The sequence below is a fragment of the Ranitomeya variabilis genome, chromosome 1, assembly GCF_051348905.1.
Source record: "Ranitomeya variabilis isolate aRanVar5 chromosome 1, aRanVar5.hap1, whole genome shotgun sequence".
NCBI lineage: Eukaryota > Metazoa > Chordata > Amphibia > Anura > Dendrobatidae > Ranitomeya > Ranitomeya variabilis.
In genome coordinates this window covers 725,394,172-725,414,860 of record NC_135232.1, presented here as the reverse complement: position 1 = coordinate 725,414,860, position 20,689 = coordinate 725,394,172, and the positions used below count along the sequence as shown (strand labels likewise).

Genomic DNA, 20,689 nt, shown 5'->3' with positions numbered 1-20,689 from the left:
ATACAGGAGCTAATTAATTTATATTTTTATTGGGTGGGGAAAGTGGCCATTTAAAGTTGGTGGGGGCACAGTGGTGGATTATAATTTATATTTGGAATGGTGGGTTGCATAGTAACTAATTATGTATTAACTAGATGGTGGCCCGATTCTAACGCATTGGGTATTCTAGAATATGTATGTATGTATGTATGTATGTCGCGCTTAGCACAGCCACGTAGTATATAGCACAGCCACGTAGTATATACCACAGCCAGCCACGTAGTATATAGCACAGCCACGTAGTATATAGCACAGCCAAGTAGCATATAGCACAGCCACATAATATATAGCACAGCCACATAGTATATAGCAGCTACATAGTATATAGCAGCCACATACCATATAGCACAGCCCACGTAACACAGACAGCCACGTAGTATATAGCACAGCCACATAGTATATAACAGCCACATAGTATATAGCAGCCAAGTAGTATATAGCACAGCCCACGTAATATATAGCACAGCCCACGCAGTATATAACAGGCCAAGTAGTATATAACACAGCCCACGCAGTATATAACACTGCCCACGTAGTATATAGCATCCAGGCAGTATATAACACAGCCCACGTAATATATAGCACAGCCACGTAGTATATAGCACAGCCACGTAGTATATAGCAGCCATAGTGTATAGCAGCCACATAATATATAGCTGCCACATAGTATATAGCAGCCACATAGTATATAGCAGCCACATAGTATATAGCACAGCCCACGTAATATATAGCACAACCCACGCAGTATATAACACAGTGTCACGGGGTCCTTCTCCGGTATCACACAATCAACAGAGCTAGAGTATAGTAAACAATTCTAAGACCTTTATTTAGGCAAAAATACGAAAGGTCCATATAGGATCCACCACACAAAGGATAAAATACTCCAGAACACAAATGCAGTTCAGCAACAGGATAAAAGTCCAACAATCCAGCAGACAGAGGATAGCATAGTCCATATACTCTTCTTTCTCTCTGAGATGCTGTGAACACATCATCATTCCACACAGGACTGATCTGTGTCTCACCTCCCTGATATTTTAAGTCTCCCTCCTCATTCACAGGTCTGGAGGGGGAAGGTCTCAGGGGCTCATTGTTTCAAAAAGCTAGGTCAACACGTCATTAGCATATTAGCAAACAGTACTGTGGGGGCTGATATCAGATGGCAGCAACAGCCATTCATCAATTAGCAAATAACTCCTTCTACAAGAGAACACCATGAAAATAAGTAAAATAGAAATATACACAAAAATGATAGCATATCACACCATCACACACAGGCCACGTAGTATATAACACAGCCCACGCAGTATATAACACTGCCCACGTAGTATATAGCAGCCAGGCAGAATATAACACAGCCCACGTAATATATAGCACAGCCTACGTAGTATATAACACAGCCCACGTGGTATATAACACAGGCCACGCAGTATATGACACTGCCCACGTAGTATATAGCAGCCAGGCAGTATATAACACAGCCCACGTAATATATAGCACAGCCCATGGAGTATATAACACAGCCCACGTAGTATAACACAGGCCACACAGTATATAACACTGCCCACGCAGTATATAACACATCCCATGTAGTATATAGCAGTGTGGGCACCATATCCCTGTTAAAAAAAAGAATTAAAATAAAAAATAGTTATATACTCACCCTCCGTCGTCCACCGAAGCTGTCTCGACGCGCGCGATGCGGCCGCCAGCCTCCGTTCCCAGAGATGCATTGCGAAATTACTCAGATGACTTAGCGGTCTCGCGAGAAGCTGGCGGCAGCATTGCGCGCATCGGTGGACGTCAGAAGGTGAGAATAGCACATTTTTTATTTTTTTTTTATTATTTTTAACATTTTATCTTTTACTATTGATGCTGCATAGGCAGCATCAGTAGTAAAAAGTTGGTCCGGGATGGGGCAACACACTGGCGCTGACTGGAGGGGAGTAGGGAGGGGACACTGACTGGAGGAGAGTAGGGAGGGGCCAATTCGCGACCGGACTAAGCCTGTCGCTGATTGGTCGCGGCCTGCCAATTTCCGTTACAGACAAACAGACAGAAAGACAGACTGACAAAAAGACGGAAGTACCCCTTAGACGATTATATAGATAGATTAAGGGTGCACGGTCTGTATTCAGATGTAGTGTAGAAGAAACTGGGGAATGCGCTCTGGAAGTGGTGCTCAAGAAAGCTATGTGATATTTTATGAAGAGAAAAGTCCTTGCTGGAAGAAATGATGGCGGTCTGCGCTGGATGAAGAAGAAAAGAAAAATGAAAGATTTCAACTAGAGATGTCTCTGGAAAGTCAGTGTTTTCTCTGATACCGACACTATAAACTGAATACTACACTGTGTGCAGAACTATTAGGCAAGGTGTATTTTAGACGATTATTTTTATTATTGAACAACAACTGTATTCTCAATCAACCCAAAAGACTCATAAATATGAAAGCTTAATATTTTTGGAAGTTGGAGTGGGTTTTTTTTAGATTTGGCTATCTTAGGAGGATATGTGTTTGTGTAGGTAACTATTACTGTGCAGAATTATTAGGCAACTTAATAAAAACCGAATATATTCCAATCTCACTTGTTTATTTTCACCAGGTAAACCAATATAACTGCACAAAATTTAGAAATAAACATTTCTGACATGCAAAAAAAAAATAAAATTTGTGACCAATATAGCCACCTTTCTTTATGATGACACTCACCAGCCTTCCATCCATAGATACTGTCAGTTGCTTGATCTGTTTACGATCAGCATTGCGTGCAGCAGCCACCACATCCTCCCAGACACTGTTCCGAGAGGTGTACTGTTTTCCCTCTCTGTAGATCTCACATTTTATGAGGGACCACAGGTTCTCTATGGGGTTCAGATCAGGTGAACAAGGGGGCCATGTCATTATTTTTTCTTCTTTGAGACCTTTACTGGCCAGCCACGCTGTGGAGTAGTTGGAGGCATGTGATGGAGCATTGTCCTGCATGAAAATCATGTTTTTCTTGAACGATACCAACTTCTTCCTGTACCACTGCTTGAAGAAGTTGTCTTCTAGAAACTGGCAGTAGGTCTGGGAGTTGAGCTTCACTCCATCCTCAACCCGAAAAGGTCCCACAAATTCATCTTTGATGATACCAGCCCATACCAGTACCCCACCTCCACCTTGCTGGCGTCTGAGTTGGAGTGGAGCTCTCTGCCCTTTACTGATCCAGCCTCTGGCCCATCCATCTGGCCCATCAAGAGTCACTCTCATTTCATCAGTCCATAAAACCTTTGAAAAGCCAGTCTTAAGATATTTCTTGGCCTAGTCTTGACATTTTATCTTATGTTTCTTGTTCAAAGGTGGTCGTTTTTCAGCCTTCCTTACCTTGGCCATGTGCCTGAGTATCGCACACCTTGTGCTTTTTGTTACTCCAGTAACATTGCAGCTCTGAAATATGGCAAAACTGGTGGCAAATGGCATCTTGGCAGCTTCACGCTTGATTTTCCTCAATTCATGGGCAGTTATTTTGCACAACACGCTTCTTGCGACCCTGTTGGCTATTTGCCATGAAACGTTTGATTGTTCGGAGATCACGCTTCAAAAGTTTGGCAATTTCAAGACTGCTGCATCCCTCTGCAAGACATCTCACAATTGTAGACTTTTCAGAGCCTGTCAAATCTCTCTTCTGACCCATTTTGCCAAAGGAAAGGAAGTTGCTTAATAATTAAGCACACCTTATACAGGGTTTTGATGTCATTAGACAACACCCCTCCTCATTACAGAGATGCACATCACCTGATTTACTTAATTGGTAGTTGGCTCTCAAGCCTGAACAGCTTGGAGTGGGACAACATGTATAAAAAGTATCATGTGATCAAAATACAACTTGCCGAATAATTATGCACACAGTGTATATACAGATCTCATGTGTATAATGTCACTGGTGATCACTGTATTACTTGTACACTGACACTATATACAGAGCTCCTGTGTAAATGTCACTGGTGATCATTGAATTATCTGTACACAGACATTATATATAGAGCTCCTGTGTATGATGTGACTGGTGATCACTGTATTACCTGTACACTATAGATTATATACAAAGCTCCTGTGGATAATGTCACTGGTGATCACTGTATTATCTGTACAATGACTCTATATACAGAGCTCCTGTGTATCATGTCACTGGTGATCACTGTATTACCTGTACACTATACATTATATACAGAGTTCCTGTGTATGTTGCTGGTGATGAGTGTATTACCTGTACATTATACACTATATACAGAGCTCCTGAGCACAATATTACTGGTGATCACTGTATTATGTGTACACCGACATAATATACAGAGCTCATGTGTATAATGTCACCGGTGATCACTGTATTACCTATACACTGACACTATATACAGAGCTCTTGTGTATAATGTCACTGGTGAGTCACTGTATTACCTATACACTGACACTATATACAGAGCTCCTGTGTACAATGTTACTGGTGATTACTGTATATTTTCTGTACACAATACACTTTTTACAAAGATCCTATGTATAATGTCACTGGTGAGTCACCGTATTAGCTTTACACTGGCACTATACACAGAGCTCCTATATATAATGGGACTTAGTATTGGTTTTTTTTATTAATGATCAGTATTTTAGTATTAGGATACTATGCAATGGTAATATGTGATCTAGTCATGGTGTGGCAGTATTTGTTCCTTTTATGTGGTATTATTCTGTTACTATGTGATGGTAATACAGTTGAAACTAAAGTTTCCATACACTATATAAAAAGACACATATGCATGTTTTTCTCAATATTGAACATTAAATCAGAATAAACCTACCTACCATAATTATTAATATTTGCCAAATGCCAGAATAATGAGAGACTGTTTTAAGGCATTTTAATGTCTTACTGCACAGTCAACAGTTTACATATACTAAGTTTACTATGCCTTTAAATAATTCTGGACTGCCCATATGATGATGTCATGTGTTTGAAAGCTTCTGATAAGTTTTATGGCAACACCTGAGTTAATCAGAGACATACCTGTAGATGTATTTTAATATACACCTGAAACAAACTGCTTCTTTGTGTAGCATCATGGGAAAGTCTCAAGAAATCAGCCAAGATATCAGGAAGAGAATTGTGGACTTGCACAAGTCTGGCTCATCCTTGGGTACAATTTCAAGATACCTGAAGGTGCCTCGTTCATCTGTACAAACAATTATATGCAAGTACAAGCAAGATGGGTATGTCCAGCCATCATACCGCTCAGGAAGGAGAAGGGTTCTGTGTCCCAGAGATGATCGTGCTTTGGTTCGACATGTGCACATCAATCCAAGGACAAAAGCAAAAGAAATTTGCAAAAGACCTTAATTTTTAGAGACGTCCTGTGGTCTGATGAAACTAAAATTGAACTTTTTGGGCATAATAACCATCGTTACGTTTGGAGGAAAAAGAGAGAAGCTTGGAAGCCTAAGGACACCATCCCAACTGTGAAACACGTGGCGGCTAAATTTTCAATATTTTTGCCAAATTTACGCTTTTTTCATAAATAAACGCAGATTATTTCAAATAAATTTTACCACTAACTTGAAGTACAATATGTCACGAAAAAACAGTGTCATAATCAGTGGAATCCGTTAAAGCGTTCCAGAGCTATAACCTCATAAAGTGACAGTGGTCAGAATTGTAAAAATTGTCTTGGTCATTAAGTACCAAATTGGCTCTGTCACTAAGGGGTTAAAAACCTTTTGGATAAAACAAAAGCTAATGGCTATATATTTGAACTGGTGTTCAATGGGAACTGTTAAAGAACGGTTGTTGAGAACATGGTGCACAAGTGGAGTTTTCCAAGAGTGGGCGGTGGGACTGTGGAAAATTCGAGGGGTGGAGGCGGATCTGGGGAGGAGCCTGGGCGGATTTTCACGGGAACCCGAACATTTTGTCAGTATGGGGCCCTGAAATTCCTAGTGGCAGCCCTGCATTACATTACTGATCCTGAGTTACACCCTGTATTATACTCCAGAGCTGCACTCACTATTCTGCTGGTGCAGTCACTGTGTACATACATTACATTAGAGATCCTGTACTGATCCTGAGTAATATCCTGTATTATACGCCAGAGCTGCACTCACTATTCTGCTGGTGCAGTCACTGTGTACATACATTACATTAGAGATCCTGTACTGATTCTGAGTAATATCCTGTATTATACGCCAGAGCTACACTCACTATTCTGCTGGTGCAGTAACTGTGTACATACATTACAATACTGATCCTAAGTTACTTCCTGTATTATACCCCAGAGCTGCACTCACTATTCTGCTGGTGAAGTCACTGTGTACATACATTACACTACTGGTCCTGTACTGATCCTTAGTTACATCCTGTATTATACTCCAGAGCTGCACTCACTATTCTACTTTTTACAGTATAGTGAGTGCAGATCTGGAGTATAATGCAAAATGTAATTCAGCATCAGTGCAGGATAAGTAATGTACCGTATATACTCATATATAAGCCGAGATTTTCAGCACAATTTTTTGTGCTGAAAACGCCCTCCCTCGGCTTATACACGAGTCAATTGTCCAGAACGCTGGCGGGGGAGCGGACATCATACTCACCCTCCGTCGCTGCATCTCAGTTGTCACGGCGCCGGCAGCTCTCCTCTCTTCTACTCAGTGGTCACGTGGTGCCGCTCATTAAGGTAATGAATCTGGACGAATCTCCACTCCCATAGGCGTGGAGCGCATATTCATTACGGAGATGCAGGGACGGAGATGCAGGCACCAGGAGGGTGAGTATGACTTTGAGTGGGGGCAATGTGAGCCATGCATACAACCAGGGGAAGTGGGAAGCCAAGCCATGCGGACTGGGTAAGCTGAGCAATAAGGGATCGGGGGAGCTAAGCAATGTGGGATCGGGGGAGCTGAGCAATGCAGGACCGGGGGAGCTGAGCAATTCGGGACCGGGGGAGCTGAGAAATGTGGGACCGTGGGAGCTGAGCAATGCGGGGCCGGGGGAGCTGAGCAATGCGTGAGCGGGGGGGCTGAGCTATGCTGGAGCGGGGGAGCTGAGCAATGCGGGACAAGGGGAGCTGAGCAATGCGGGACCGGGGGAGCTGAGCAATGCGGGACCGGGGGAGCTGAGAATGCGGGAAGGGGGAGCTGAGCAATGTAGGACCAGGGGAGCCATGCATAGAACAGGGGGAGCCACACATATCAGGACAGGACAGGGGGAGCCACATACCAGGACAGGACGGGAGAGCCACATACCAGGACAGGTCAGGGGGAGTCACATACCAGGACAGGGGGAGCCACATACCAGGAAAGGACAGGGGGAGCCACACACAGAACGACAGGACAGGGGGATCCACATACCAGGACAGGGGGAGCCACACATACCAGGACAGGACGGGGGAGCCACACATACCAGGACAGGACAGGGGGAGCCACACATACCAGGACAGGACGGTGGAGCCACATACCAGGACAGGACGGGGAAGCCACACATACCAGGACAGGACAGGGGGAGCCACATACCAGGACAGGACAGAAGGAGCCACGCATAGAAGGACAGGGATGAGGGGGACAATACATACCCGGCTTATACTCGAGTCAATAAGCTTACCCAGTTTTCCGTGGCAAAAGTAGGTGCCTCCGCTTATACTCGAGTATATACGGTAATATATGTGCACAGTGAGTGCAGCTCTGGAGCATAGTAATGGCTACACAGCTTTACGCCATGACACTGCAGACTGCCATCAATTGTATGTGCTAAGCTGTGTGACCAACTAGAATGGCTGCCATTACTGTCCCCCAGCCTCTGCTGCCTGTGCAGGGGGTGAAGATATCAGAATATATTTTTATCTTACCTGTATACTGTAATCCTCGGTATTCGCTAATGGCCCCTGGAGGTTTCAAATTAGGCCAGTAATGAAAAAGCATTTGTACTGCTGGGGGTTTCACTTGGGAGGGTCCATAAGCGATTACATAAAGTAAATCCTATGGGGAAAAAATGTATATTAGAAGAATCCATGATGTAGTGCAGCGTCCAAAAGGAAAAAAGCAGTAACTCTGCTAACGGACACTGAATAAAGACTGGTCAGAATCTCCCACTGCTCATACTGGTCAGACCCTATAGTGTCTGCACTGAACCTTTACTGCAGGTGGCCCTCTCATACTTCCCCCATGTTCTCCAGCTTCTTACTTACTTTCCACACCTCCTGCTTATACTTCATGAGACATTCCAGCAGCTGACAGTGGTATACTGGGGAGAACGGGCAGGAAAAAGACAAGTGTTAATTAGATTTTCTGGTTCTGTGTAAAGTAGAATTCTAAGGCTCCAATTCACTAACAGCAAACACAAAAATCAAATCACAGCGTCTAATAACAAATAGGAGAAACAATGTTTCTGTTTGTTTTCACTTTCACCCCTATAATTCTCCACTTTCTGCAAACTCCCCTAATCCCTACTCCTAGTAAAGAACTGTTCATCTCTTCTTCATTCCTCCCCATCCATCTCACCTCCTCCTCAGAACTGTTCCTTAACATACAATCCTCTGTCTCGAAAGCACAGACAGCCACCTCATGCCCTCTCCTGCTCCCACCTGTTAACACTTTCTCTGCTCCTTCTCACTGCTGGTGATATCTCTCCAAATCCTGGTCTTCCTCACCAGATCCCCACAGTCAGTTCAACCTCCCATACACGCTCTATCACAAATTTCCGTAACCTCTCTAACCTTATTCCCATTCGCCCAGCCCCCACTTCCCCAGTCCCACTAACAAGCTTTCCTACATCCACGATCTTTTTGTTACTACCAAACTTTCCTTCCTCGCCATCACCGAAACCTGGCTCACCCCTTCTGACACAGCCTCTCCTGCTGCCCTTTCATATGGTGGCTTCCACCTTTCTCACACACCCAGCCCCTGCAGCAAGCATAGTGGAGGAGTTGGTTTTCTCCTGTCAGATAACTGCTCCTTCACCCCAATCCCACTGCCAGCCTCTGTTACCCTCCCTTCCTTTGAGGTGCACTCTGTGCGCATCTATGCCCCCACAAACCTCCCAACTGGCTGTCCCACTTCACCACCTGGCTACGTCATTTCCTTTCTGCGGACATCCCCACTATCATCATGGGTGACTTCAACATCCCCATTGACACTTCCCTCTCAGATGCCACTAAACTTCTATCTCTCACTTCATCCTTCTGTCTCACTCAATGGTCTTCTGCGGCCACTAACAAAGATGGTCACACATTGGACCTCATCTTCACCCGCCTCTGCTCCCTATTTAACCTCTCTAACTCACCTCTTCCTCTTTCTGACCACAATCTACTCATTCTCTTCCCTCTCCACTCCTTGTCTACAATCCCCACCCCACAAACTTGCACACCCTCGCAGAAATCTTAAGCACCTTGATCTACATTCACTCTCTGAATCACTCCTCCCTCTCACAGACATAAGTTCCCTACACAATGCAGATGACGCTGCCGCTCTATATAACACCACAATAGCTGCAGCTTTGGAATCTCTTGCCCCTCTCACACATACCAAAGCTCGCAAAATCAACAGACAGCCCTGGCACACCAGCCTGACCAAAGAACTGAGGCGAGCTTCCAGGGCTGCAGAGCGGAGATGGAAAAGATCCCACTCCAACGAGCACTTTATCGCATTCAAACAGTCCCTCACTACTTTCAAGACCACACTCGCCACAGCTAAACAAACCTACTTCTTATCTCTCATATCCTCCCTGTCTCACAACCCTAAACAGTTATTCAACACCTTCAACTCTCTCCGCCGTCCCCCAGAACCTCCTCCTTCCCCACTCATCTCAGCTGAAGACTTTGCCTAATTTTTCAAGCAGAAGATTGAGAACATCAGAGACAGTTTTTGTCGACAACCCCCAGAGCCCTTCCTCCCAACTACCCAGCCCTCCACCTCCAAAACCAACTTCTCCACTAATACAGAAGATCGACTCTCCACTCTACTCTCAAGATCACATCTCACCACCTGTGCACTTGACCTGATCCCTTCCCACTTCATCTCAAACCTCGCCACAGTCTTCATCCCAACTCTAACCCATCTCTTCAACCTATCACTAACAACTGGTGTTTCCCCTCAAGCTTTAAACATGCCTCAATCACACCTATCCTCAAAAAGCCCTCTCTTGACCCATCCGCTGTATCTAGCTATCGCCCTATATCACGTCTCCCCTATGCCTCAAAACTACTGGAACAACATGTCCATCTTGAACTGTCCTCCCATCTCTCTTCCTGCTCCCTTTTCGACCGCTTACAATCAGGCTTCCGGTCACACCACTCCACTGAAACTGCCCTAACTAAGGTCACCAATGACCTATTAACCGCCAAGAGCAAGTGACACTACTCTATCCTCCTCCTCCTGGACCTGTCCTCTGCCTTTTGACACAGTGGACCATTCCCTATTACTACAGACCCTCTCATCCCTTGGCATCACAGACTTGGCCCTATCCTGGATCTCGTCATACCTAACTGACCGAACATTCAGCATCTCCATTCACACACCACCTCCTCACCTCGCCCCCTATCTGTCGGAGTCCCGCAAGGTTCAGTTCTAGGGCCCCTGCTCTTCTCCATTTACACTTTTGGCCTGGGACAGCTCATAGAATCTCACGGTTTTCAGTATCATCTCTATGCGGATGACATACAGATCTACATCTCTGGACCAGATATCACCACCCTACTAACCAGAATCCCTCAATGTCTATCCGCTATTTGAGCCTTCTTCTCCGCTAGATTTCTAAAACTTAACATGGACAAAACAGAATTCATTGTCTTTCCCCCATCTCATGCGACTCCCCCAACGAACCTATCCATTACAGTAAACGTCTGCCCACTCTCCCCAGTCCCACAAGCTCGCTGTCTCGGGGTAATCCTTGACACTGATCTCTCCTTCAAACCGCATATCCAAGCCCTTTCCACTTCCTGCCGTCTTCAACTCAAAAATATTTAACGTATCCGTACATTCCTAAACCAAGAATCTGCAAAAACCCTAGTCCATGCCCTCATCATCTCCCGACTCGACTACTATAACCTCCTGCTCTGTGGCCTCCCCTCGAACACTCTCGCACCCCTCCAATCTATTCTAAACTCAGCTGCCCGACTAATCCACCTGTCCCCCCGCTATTCCCCGGCCTCTCCCCTCTGTCAATCCCTTCACTGGCTCCCCATTACCCAGAGACTCGAGTACAAAAGCCTAACCATGACATACAAAGCCATCCACAACTTGTCTCCTCCATATATCTGTGACCTCGTCTCCCGGTACTTTCCTGCACGCAACCTCCGATCCTCACAAGATCTCCTTCTCTACTCCCCTCTTATCTCCTCTTCCCACAATCGCATACAAGATTTCTCTCGTGCATCACAACATATCAGACTCTCACGTACCATAGAAACCTTCAAAAAGAACCTGAAGGCCTACTTCTTCCGGCAAGCCTACAACCTGCAGTAATCACCGATCGACCAAACCACTGCACGACCAGCTCTATCCTTACCTACTGTATCCTCACCCATCCCTTGAAGATTGTGAGCCCTCACGGGCAGGGTCCTCTCTCTCCTGTACTAGTTGTGACTTGTATTGTTCAAGATTATTGTACCTGTTTTTATTATGTATACTCCTCCTCACATGTAAAGCGCCATGGAATAAATGGTGCTATAATAATAAATAATAATAATAATAAGGGGATAAGGGAGACTATCTGAAGGACTTATACAGTGGTGTGCAAAAGTATTAGGCAGGTGTTGCTGCAGAATAAAAAGCTTTCACTAACAGAAAAGTTAATAATTTTAGCAATTAACAAAATGCAAAGTGAATGAAGAAAGGAAAAATGTAAATCCCATGGGTATATGGTGACCACACATCACCTCCATCATCAATATCTGGTGACTGCCCTTCACCTCCATCATAAATATTTGGAGACCGCCCACCTCCTGCATCATCAGTATCTGGTGACCGCCCTTCACCACCATCATCAGTATCTGGTGACCGCCCGTTGCCTCCATCATCGGTATCTGGTGACAGCCCGTCTCCTCCATCATCAGTATCTGGTGACTGCCCGTCACCTTCATCATCAGTATCTGGTGACCGCCAGTCACCTCCATCATCAGTACCTGGTGACCGCCCGTCACCTCCATCATCAGTATCTGGTGACCGCTCGTCACCTCCATCATTAGTATCTGGTGACCCCTCGTCACCTCCATCATCAGTATCTGGTGACCCCTCGTCACCTCCATCATTAGTATCTGGTGACCGCCCGTTGCCTCCATCATCGGTATCTGGTGACAGCCCGTCTCCTCCATCATCAGTATCTGGTGACTGCCCGTCACCTTCATCATCAGTATCTGGTGACCGCCCGTCACCTCCATCATCAGTATCTGCTGACCGCCCGTCACCTCCATCATCAGTATCTGGTGACCGCTCGTCACCTCCATCATTAGTATCTGGTGACCCCTCGTCACCTCCATCATCAGTATCTGGTGACCCCTCGTCACCTCCATCATTAGTATCTGGTGACCGCCCGTCACCTCCATCACCAGTATCTGGTGACCCCTCGTCACCTACATCATCAGTATCTGGTGACTGCCCATCACCTCCATCATCAGTATCTGGTGACCGCCCATCACCTCCATTGCTTCTTCTCGTCACCTGCACGCAGTTTATGAATGAACTTGGCAGAAGGTTGTCCCAAACATTTTGGAAAACTGACCCCAGATCTTCTGTGGATGTTGGTCAGTTTTCCAAGATATCTGTAACAACCTCCTGCCAAGTTCCTCCATAAACAACGTGCAAGAAGAAGTGATGAAGGCATCTCCATACTACTGCCATACAGGTTCTGCTCATTGTTGAACACAGCACATCAGCTACTGTTCACTTGAATGGAAAATAAAGCACAATACGTCACAGCAGCCGCTAAACAATGACCAAGGCTGCTGTGATCTGCTCTGTACATTGCTCTTACTGCGGCTGGATGTAAGAAAAGTCAAGAGTCATACCTCCACCAATCTCCCACCGATATGTCATCAATATAAGACTGACAACCCCTTTAATGCCACCATGGACACTCTCATGGGGGTTTAGACCATGGCAGGGGAAGGGTGACAAAGGATCTGGAACAAAGTGGTTAAGATCTTGAGGATATCTTTTATACAGCAACCTTAAATTGAGTCTGTCACCCTCAAGATGCAAACTCAGCTACTTGAACATTAAGGGTATGTGCACACGTCAGGATTTCTTGCAGAAATTTCCTGAAGAAAACCGGACATTTTCTGCAAGAAATCTGCATGCTTCTTTTTGCGTTTTTTCCCCGTTTTTTCCTCGTTTTTTTTAGCATTTTGCAAGCGTAATTAGCTTGCAGAATGCTAGCATTTTCCAAGCGATCTGTAGCATCGCTTGGAAAACAGACCGACAGGTTGGTCACACTTGTCAAACATAGTGTTTGACAAGTGTGACCAACTTTTTACTATTGATGCAGCCTATGCAGCATCAATAGTAAAAAGATAGTGTTAAAAATAATTTAAAAAAAATAAAAAATTGTTATTCTCACCATCCAACGTCCCGATCTCCTCGGCGGTGCACGTGGTGGCTTCCGATCCCAAGGATGCTATGCGCGAAGGACCTTCATGACGTCACGGTCATGTGACCGCGATGTCATTGCAGGTCTTGCACGCATAGGAACCAAGGGGACCGGAAGCCGCCGCGTGCACCGCTGAGCGGCGGGAGGACTCCGGGGCCATTAGGAGGTGAGTATATCAATATTTTTTATTTTAATTCTTTTTTTTTTTAACAAAATATGGTGCCCAGGGCCTGGAAGAGAGTCTCCTCTCCTCCACCCTGGGTACCATCCGCACATGATTCGCTTACTTCCCGCATGGTGGGTATAGCCCCATGCGGGAAGTATGCGGATCAATGCATTCTTATGTGTGCGGAATCCCCGAGATTCCGCACAAAGAATTAATATGCTGCTTTTTTTTCTGCGATGCGTTTTTTTCGCGGAAAAAAAATACAACATTTGCACAAGATATACAGAATACACTGAAAATAATGGAAGGCATATGTAAGCGTTTTTATAGCGAAAAAACAAGAAAAAAACGCGAAAAATCCTGAACGTGTGCACATAGCCTTACAGTATATAGAGGAACTCCTGTTCTGTCAGTCTGTGAACGCCACTACCTAAGGGCTTTTTCACAAGTCCTGATATTTCTGGTCCTGGAAAAAACAGTAAGGCCGGCATCACACTGGCGTTTTAAACGGCCGAGTGCAATGCGATAAAAAATCGCATTGCACTCGGACCAATGTTAACATATGGGGCAGCTCCCAGCAGCCGACTTTTTGTCGGTCGTTTTCCTCGGTCCGAGACAATCGCAGCATGCTGCGATTGTCTCGGACCGAGGAAAACTCTTGGCTCACTCGCACCCATATAAGCCTATGGGTGCGAGTGAGACAGCGCACATCACTCGGATATCATCCGAGTGATGTACGTTATAAGCGGACCCCAGCAATGGAGGAGATGGAGAAATTCATTTCTCCGCCTCCTCCGCAGCTGTGCTCCAATCCTCCCTGTGCGAGAGAATCGGAGAACAGACGCATGACACTCGGCTCCTGCTCTGCTGCGAGCAGGAGCCGAGTGTCATTAGCATATCGCATCCAATGCTCTCGCATCCAATGCAATATGCTAGTGTGACGCTGGACTAATGGAGGCATCTGCATCCGTGTTTGTGTATTTAATATGTGTTGCATACGTGTGCCGACCGTGTGCCGAATCAGTATCACATAGGTGCTGAAGACAGTTCTCATCACTCTGCCCTGCTCGCGCTGTAATCAGAGCTGTACTCAACTGATAACAGTGAGCCCAGGCTGATGAGAGTATTGAAAAGTCGCCGCCTGCACTATAAATAAATATAATAATATGAATATAATAATAATACAATAAGAAGAAAATTATGTGGGGTTCCCCCGTATTTTTGATAACAGCCAGGCAAAACTGACAGGTGTGGGCTGCAAACCTCAGGTGTCAGCGTTAGCAAGGCTGGTTATCAAGAGTAGAGGGGTCCCAACGCCGTATTTTTAATTATTCAATTTTCGACAACCAGTCAAGCTAAAGCAGGCAGCTCGGGGCTGGTATTTTCAGGCTGGTATGGGGACATGGATATTGCCCACCCAGCCTAAAAATAGCAGTCCGCAGCTGCCCAGAAAAGGCGCATCTATTAGATGTGCCAATTCGACCACTTTGCCAGGCTCTTCCCACTTGCCCACTTAACACAAAAATAAAAATCAATCATATCCCTCACCTGAGCAGGAGTGAACTCACTGAGCTTAGTTTACTGCAGTGAACTCACTGACTTTCTCCTGGTGCTGAGGTCACCGCAGTTCAGCCCAGAAGGGAAAGCAGCCTCAGTGACTGGCGGTAACCTCGATGACCGTTGATGCTGCCCTTGCAGCAGCTCATTCATAAGTGGTTCTCAGCCTAGACGATGGCATCTTGGCACCATCTAGGTTGAAAACTGTTTATCCCCAGACATGGATTACGGTGTGGGACAGAACGACGACGGACAGGTGAGGTATACACTCACCGGCCACTTTATTAGGTACACCATGCTAGTAACGGGTTGGACCCCCTTTTGCCTTCAGAACTGCCTCAATTCTTCGTGGCATAGATTCAACAAGGTGCTGGAAGCATTCCTCAGAGATTTTGGTCCATATTGACATGATGGCATCACACAGTTGCCGCAGATTTGTCGGCTGCACATCCCAAAGATTCTCCATACAAGGCAGGATGGATCCATGCTTTCATGTTGTTTACGCCAAATTCTGACCCTACCATCCGAATGTCGCAGCAGAAATCGAGACTCATCAGACCAAGCAACGTTTTTCCAATCTTCTACTGTCCAATTTCGATGAGCTTGTACAAATTGTAGCCTCAGTTTCCTGTTCTTAGCTGAAAGGAGTGGTACCCGGTGTGGTCTTCTGCTGCTGTAGCCCATCTGCCTCAAAGTTCGACGCACTGTGCGTTCAGAGATGCTCTTAGGCCTACCTTGGTTGTAACGGGTGGCGATTTGAGTCACTGTTGCCTTTCTATCAGCTCGAACCAGTCTGCCCATTCTCCTCTGACCTCTGGCATCAACAAGGCATTTCCGCCCACAGAACTGCCGCTCACTGGATTTTTTTTCTTTTTCGGACCATTCTCTGTAAACCCTAGAGATGGTTGTGCGTGAAAATCCCAGTAGATCAGCAGTTTCTGAAATACTCAGACCAGCCCTTCTGGCACCAACAACCATGCCACGTTCAAAGGCACTCAAATCACCTTTCTTCCCCATACTGATGCTCGGTTTGAACTGCAGGAGATTGTCTTGACCATGTCTACATGCCTAAATGCACTGAGTTGCCGCCATGTGATTGGCTGATTAGAAATTAAGTGTTAACAAGAAGTTGGACAGGTGTACCTAATAAAGTGGCCGGTGAGTGTATGGTTGTTTTTTTATTTCTGTTTTATTACAGGAGAAGAGGGATTCAGTTGAATTAGGCGTTAGGTGAGTATAGCTGTGTTTGTTATTTTTAATAATAAAGGAAAAGTGTGCTATGTTTTTGTCACGGAATATATAATGACCCCACAAGGGGGTCTGTCCGCAGATGGCACGACACACGCACAACGGGATGGTATAGGGGAGAGGAAGGCTCTGCCGATAGGGAATGAGGGATGGTCACCACCTGAACTCAAACCTGAGTCTGTCCCTGCACTCCCCTAATGCCCTACGTGGGTCCTTCCCCCCACCGCCATCAGGAACCTCATCCCTCGCTGTCACCTCACACTGCCCTGCTAGTGCACCGGCCGGCAAGAGCGCTAGTCTCGCCACTACAAATGGTAACAAACACAGGGGACAGTGACAAACAAGAGAGGGACAAGGAATAAACACAACACAAAAACAGGACTCCAAAACTCCAGAAATAGCTGACACCAGAGAATTGCAACTCCATGGCTAGTCTTCATAGAAAAACTCTATCACCAACAGTCAGCTGATGACCATTTAAAGGATAGTGGGAGTGGTCACCACCCACATCAGCTGACCCAGCACTCTGCAGCAAATTGCCAGCGAGGGAAAAACTGACATTAACCCCCGCTGGTCCTGAAAGGAAAAAAGTTACATTTAAAACAGAGTGGATTCAGAGCTGCCACGAATCCAAAAATGGATCGTGACAGTTTTTATTTCAATTAAAAGACTGTATTCTGGCTGTGTGTTTATTTATAATACAACTATAGGGTTAGTAATGGATAGGTGTCTTATAGACCCCTCTCTATTACTAAGTCATGAACTAGAAAGTCACCAGACAATATAAAGATGACATCAACCTCACAAATATGAAACCCACTTGCCACCGCTACAGGGCAAGTGGGAAGAGCCGGAAAAAGTGCCAGAATCTATTAGATGCGCCTTGTCTGTGTGACTGCGGGCTGCTATTTTTTATACTGGGGGTGGGGGCAATATCCATGGCCCCTTACCAGCCTGAAAATACTAGCCCCCAGCTGTCTGATATAGTTTAGTTGGTTGTCAAAAATGGGGGGGAACCCCATGACGTTTTTTAAATTTAATTTAAATAATTTAAAAATGTGATGACCCCATTATTCTTGATAACCAACCTTGCTAAAGCTGAGAGCTGAGGGTTGCAGCCCGCAGCTGTCAGTTTTGCCTGGCTGTCTATCAAAAATACAGGGGAACTCCACATCATTTTTTTTTATAATTTATTAAAAGCGCAGGCGGCAGCTGATAAATACACCCATCAGACGCAGCCTGCTCTTGCTGTTATCAGTTGAATACAACTTTCAACATTCTCCCCTGCTAGATCTGATCACAGCACGAACAGGGGAGAAAGATGAGAGCTATCTTTAGCACCCAAAGCCGCTGCTTCCCAGGTGCCAGTACGTGTCACACAGATGACACACGAATGTCATCCGTGTGCAAGAAAATGGACGTCAGCGTGTTTTGCCCATGGACACGTGGAAACACACTGACATGTGCATAGACCCATTCACTTGAACGGGTCAACGTGTGTAAGTGTTACCAGGACGTGTTAAAACTGTAACCACATGTGCTGAACACACTTAGGTCTGAAAGAGCCCTGAACCTGGAAATGCTGCCGAGACTGAGTGCCGCTGCTGAGACTAAGTGCCGCTGCTTTCCTCCGGTGTCAGTTGCACACACAGGATAAGATATTTGAGTTTTGTGAGCGCTTTAAGTGAGAAAGCCGGAATATGATAAATTGGGGGGAGTGACGGGCACTGAGCCATTAGCCACACCAAGTGAATTTATCTGCAGCTACAGCACTAATATGTCACTTACTGGTCTGATTATTATAGAGGCAGAGTCAAATTTAGAAATGTTTACATTTGGGTGTGACAGACCCCTTTTACCTAGAAAATTACCGTATATCATTCACTAAAACAATGTTGCATTAGCCTCAGTGCCCCGAGCTGCTAGTAACCACTCAAGTCATGGGTCCCTGTTGCCGCACCTTCGATTATGTGCCGACAAAAGCCTGCTTCACATGTTGGCAGGTGACCAGAGCAGTAACTGGAGGGGGTTGTCTAACAGCTCATTTCAATAGTCAAAAGGATTGTGTAGGATTAGAAAAGCATGGCTGCTGTCTTCCAGGACACCCTTGTCTTGCAGGTCAGCTCCACGGAAATGAACAGAACGGAGCTGCAGGACCACACACGACCTGTAAATGGATGTGGTACTTATTCTGAAAGAAAGCAACAGTGTTTTTCACATCATGGACAACCACTATAAGCTGATAAGAAACTTGAACCTTAATTCCCGTCTTGTGGAGGATACGCACCAGGGTTTGTTGTATACTGCATTGCGATCATAAGCATTGAAGATGCGGAAAGGTTGACATGAGCGGGGACACCACTCTCTCTCCTGCTAGAACCCACTGCAATGAGAAAAGACACTTAGCATTGTGTTCCTGCACTAAGACCTGAGCGGCTCCATAGGGAAGATACTGATACACTGTAACAAACACTGTAGTCATATGAAATGTGCACCATGTGGCGGGGTGAAGCTGGTTTGAGAAGATAAATCTACATGAACCCACATGCCCTGAGTAATATGCTGTGTGCTTTAGAAGGTCCTTTTTTAAGACCTCTGCTTGATTGCAATGGAAACCTGTACAAGTGCAATGAGGTATAAGCTGCTCAGGATTTTTACTTCTGGGTTTAAACCAGAATGTTTCCATTCACTCACAGCAAGCAGTGGATGTTTAGGGTTGTTGTGCTGCTGGAATGTGAACCTAGGCCACAGTCTCAAATCTTTTGCAGCCTGTAACAGATTTTCCTCCAGGACTGCCCTGTATTTAGCTCTATCCATCTTCCCATCAGCTCTGAACAACTTCCCTGCCCCTGCTGAAGAAAAGCCTCCCCACAGCATGATGCTGCTACCACCATGTGTGATGGTGGGGAAGGTGTTTTCAGGACAATGTGCAGTGTTACACTGACGAGCAAAAGGATAACAATGTTTTGAACTTCTGAATTTCAGTCTCCAAATCTCACCATCCACTTCTGCTTTGAAAGTGACACTACCATCATTTTATAGACAATCATCTTGGCTATTTCATACATAAATTTGACTTGCAACTACAGTATTAAGCATATAATTAGTAACGTAGATTATTGTCAGGTCATTGCATTGTTACTGTTTTGCTCCTGGTGGTGGAAAAATATTTTTCTTCCTGTAAACTACAAACTACAACCTACTCTCACATTCACCAGTAGCTCAGTGTGTTTGGTTGATTCCTCAGCAAAAGGTCACTGGTTCGAATCAAGAAGCAGCCATGAAGATGATTTCCCAAGAAAAGAGAAACAGCATCATTCAGCTCAACGACAGCGGTCTCTCAGCCAAGAAAAGCCAAACTGCATCATGTGAGTGTCATGACAGCTGGAAGAATACGAAATGAAGTCTGTTCATCCATTCAGAAGCGAAGAGGTTGAAGTCCAGGTGAAATATCGACGTCAACAAGTCAGCTCATCACAAGGTTTATCAGTTCTGGTACATAGTAAATAAACCCAGCACTTATCTTAAGTGATCAACAAAATTTAATGTAGTTCACTGTAGTGAAAACATTTCGGTCTTGACCTTAGACCTTCATCAGTTACAGTGTATAGAAGTGCCAATTCGCAGAAGGCATCAGTCGATCACAATTAGATAGCCATTTCGGAAATGCTTATTAGAAGAGGAACAGTATGGCATGGATAAAGTAAGCCTCTGTGCAAAACCAGTGCAGCATGCCGCCGTGGCGCTCATGGACGCGGTGTCCCCCGCTAGTCCAGTCTGCTGGAGTCCACGGTGTTCACTGAAGGGGTTAACTAGTGGGACAGTTTTATAGGTCGGGTCGTTACGGATGCGGCGATACTAAATATGTGTACTTTTATTGTTTGTTTTTTTTTATTTAGATAAAGAAATTTATTTATAGGAACAATATTTGGGGGGGGGGACAAATTTTTTTGGGGAATTTTTTTTATTTTTTTTACACATGTGAATATTTTTTTTTTTACACTATAACATTGCCCCAGGGGGGGGGGGGCATCATGTTATAGTGTAAGATAGCTGATCTGACACTTTGCTG

General features: G+C 45.3%; 1 protein-coding gene across 5 annotated transcripts in view; it reads right to left on the bottom strand.

Moving 5' to 3' along the window:
• UNC79 (unc-79 subunit of NALCN channel complex) overlaps window positions 1-20,689 on the bottom strand; it is a 302,015-nt gene that overhangs the window by 224,211 nt on the left and 57,115 nt on the right. For all 5 annotated transcript variants that reach the window (XM_077268206.1, XM_077268222.1, XM_077268215.1 and 2 more), the window contains 3 exons: window positions 18,905-19,000; window positions 8,251-8,306; window positions 7,912-8,041 (listed from right to left, as the gene is read on the bottom strand). In XM_077268206.1, coding sequence (XP_077124321.1) covers window positions 7,912-8,041; window positions 8,251-8,306; window positions 18,905-19,000 — 282 coding nt within the window. The remainder of the gene's footprint in view (window positions 1-7,911; window positions 8,042-8,250; window positions 8,307-18,904; window positions 19,001-20,689) is intronic.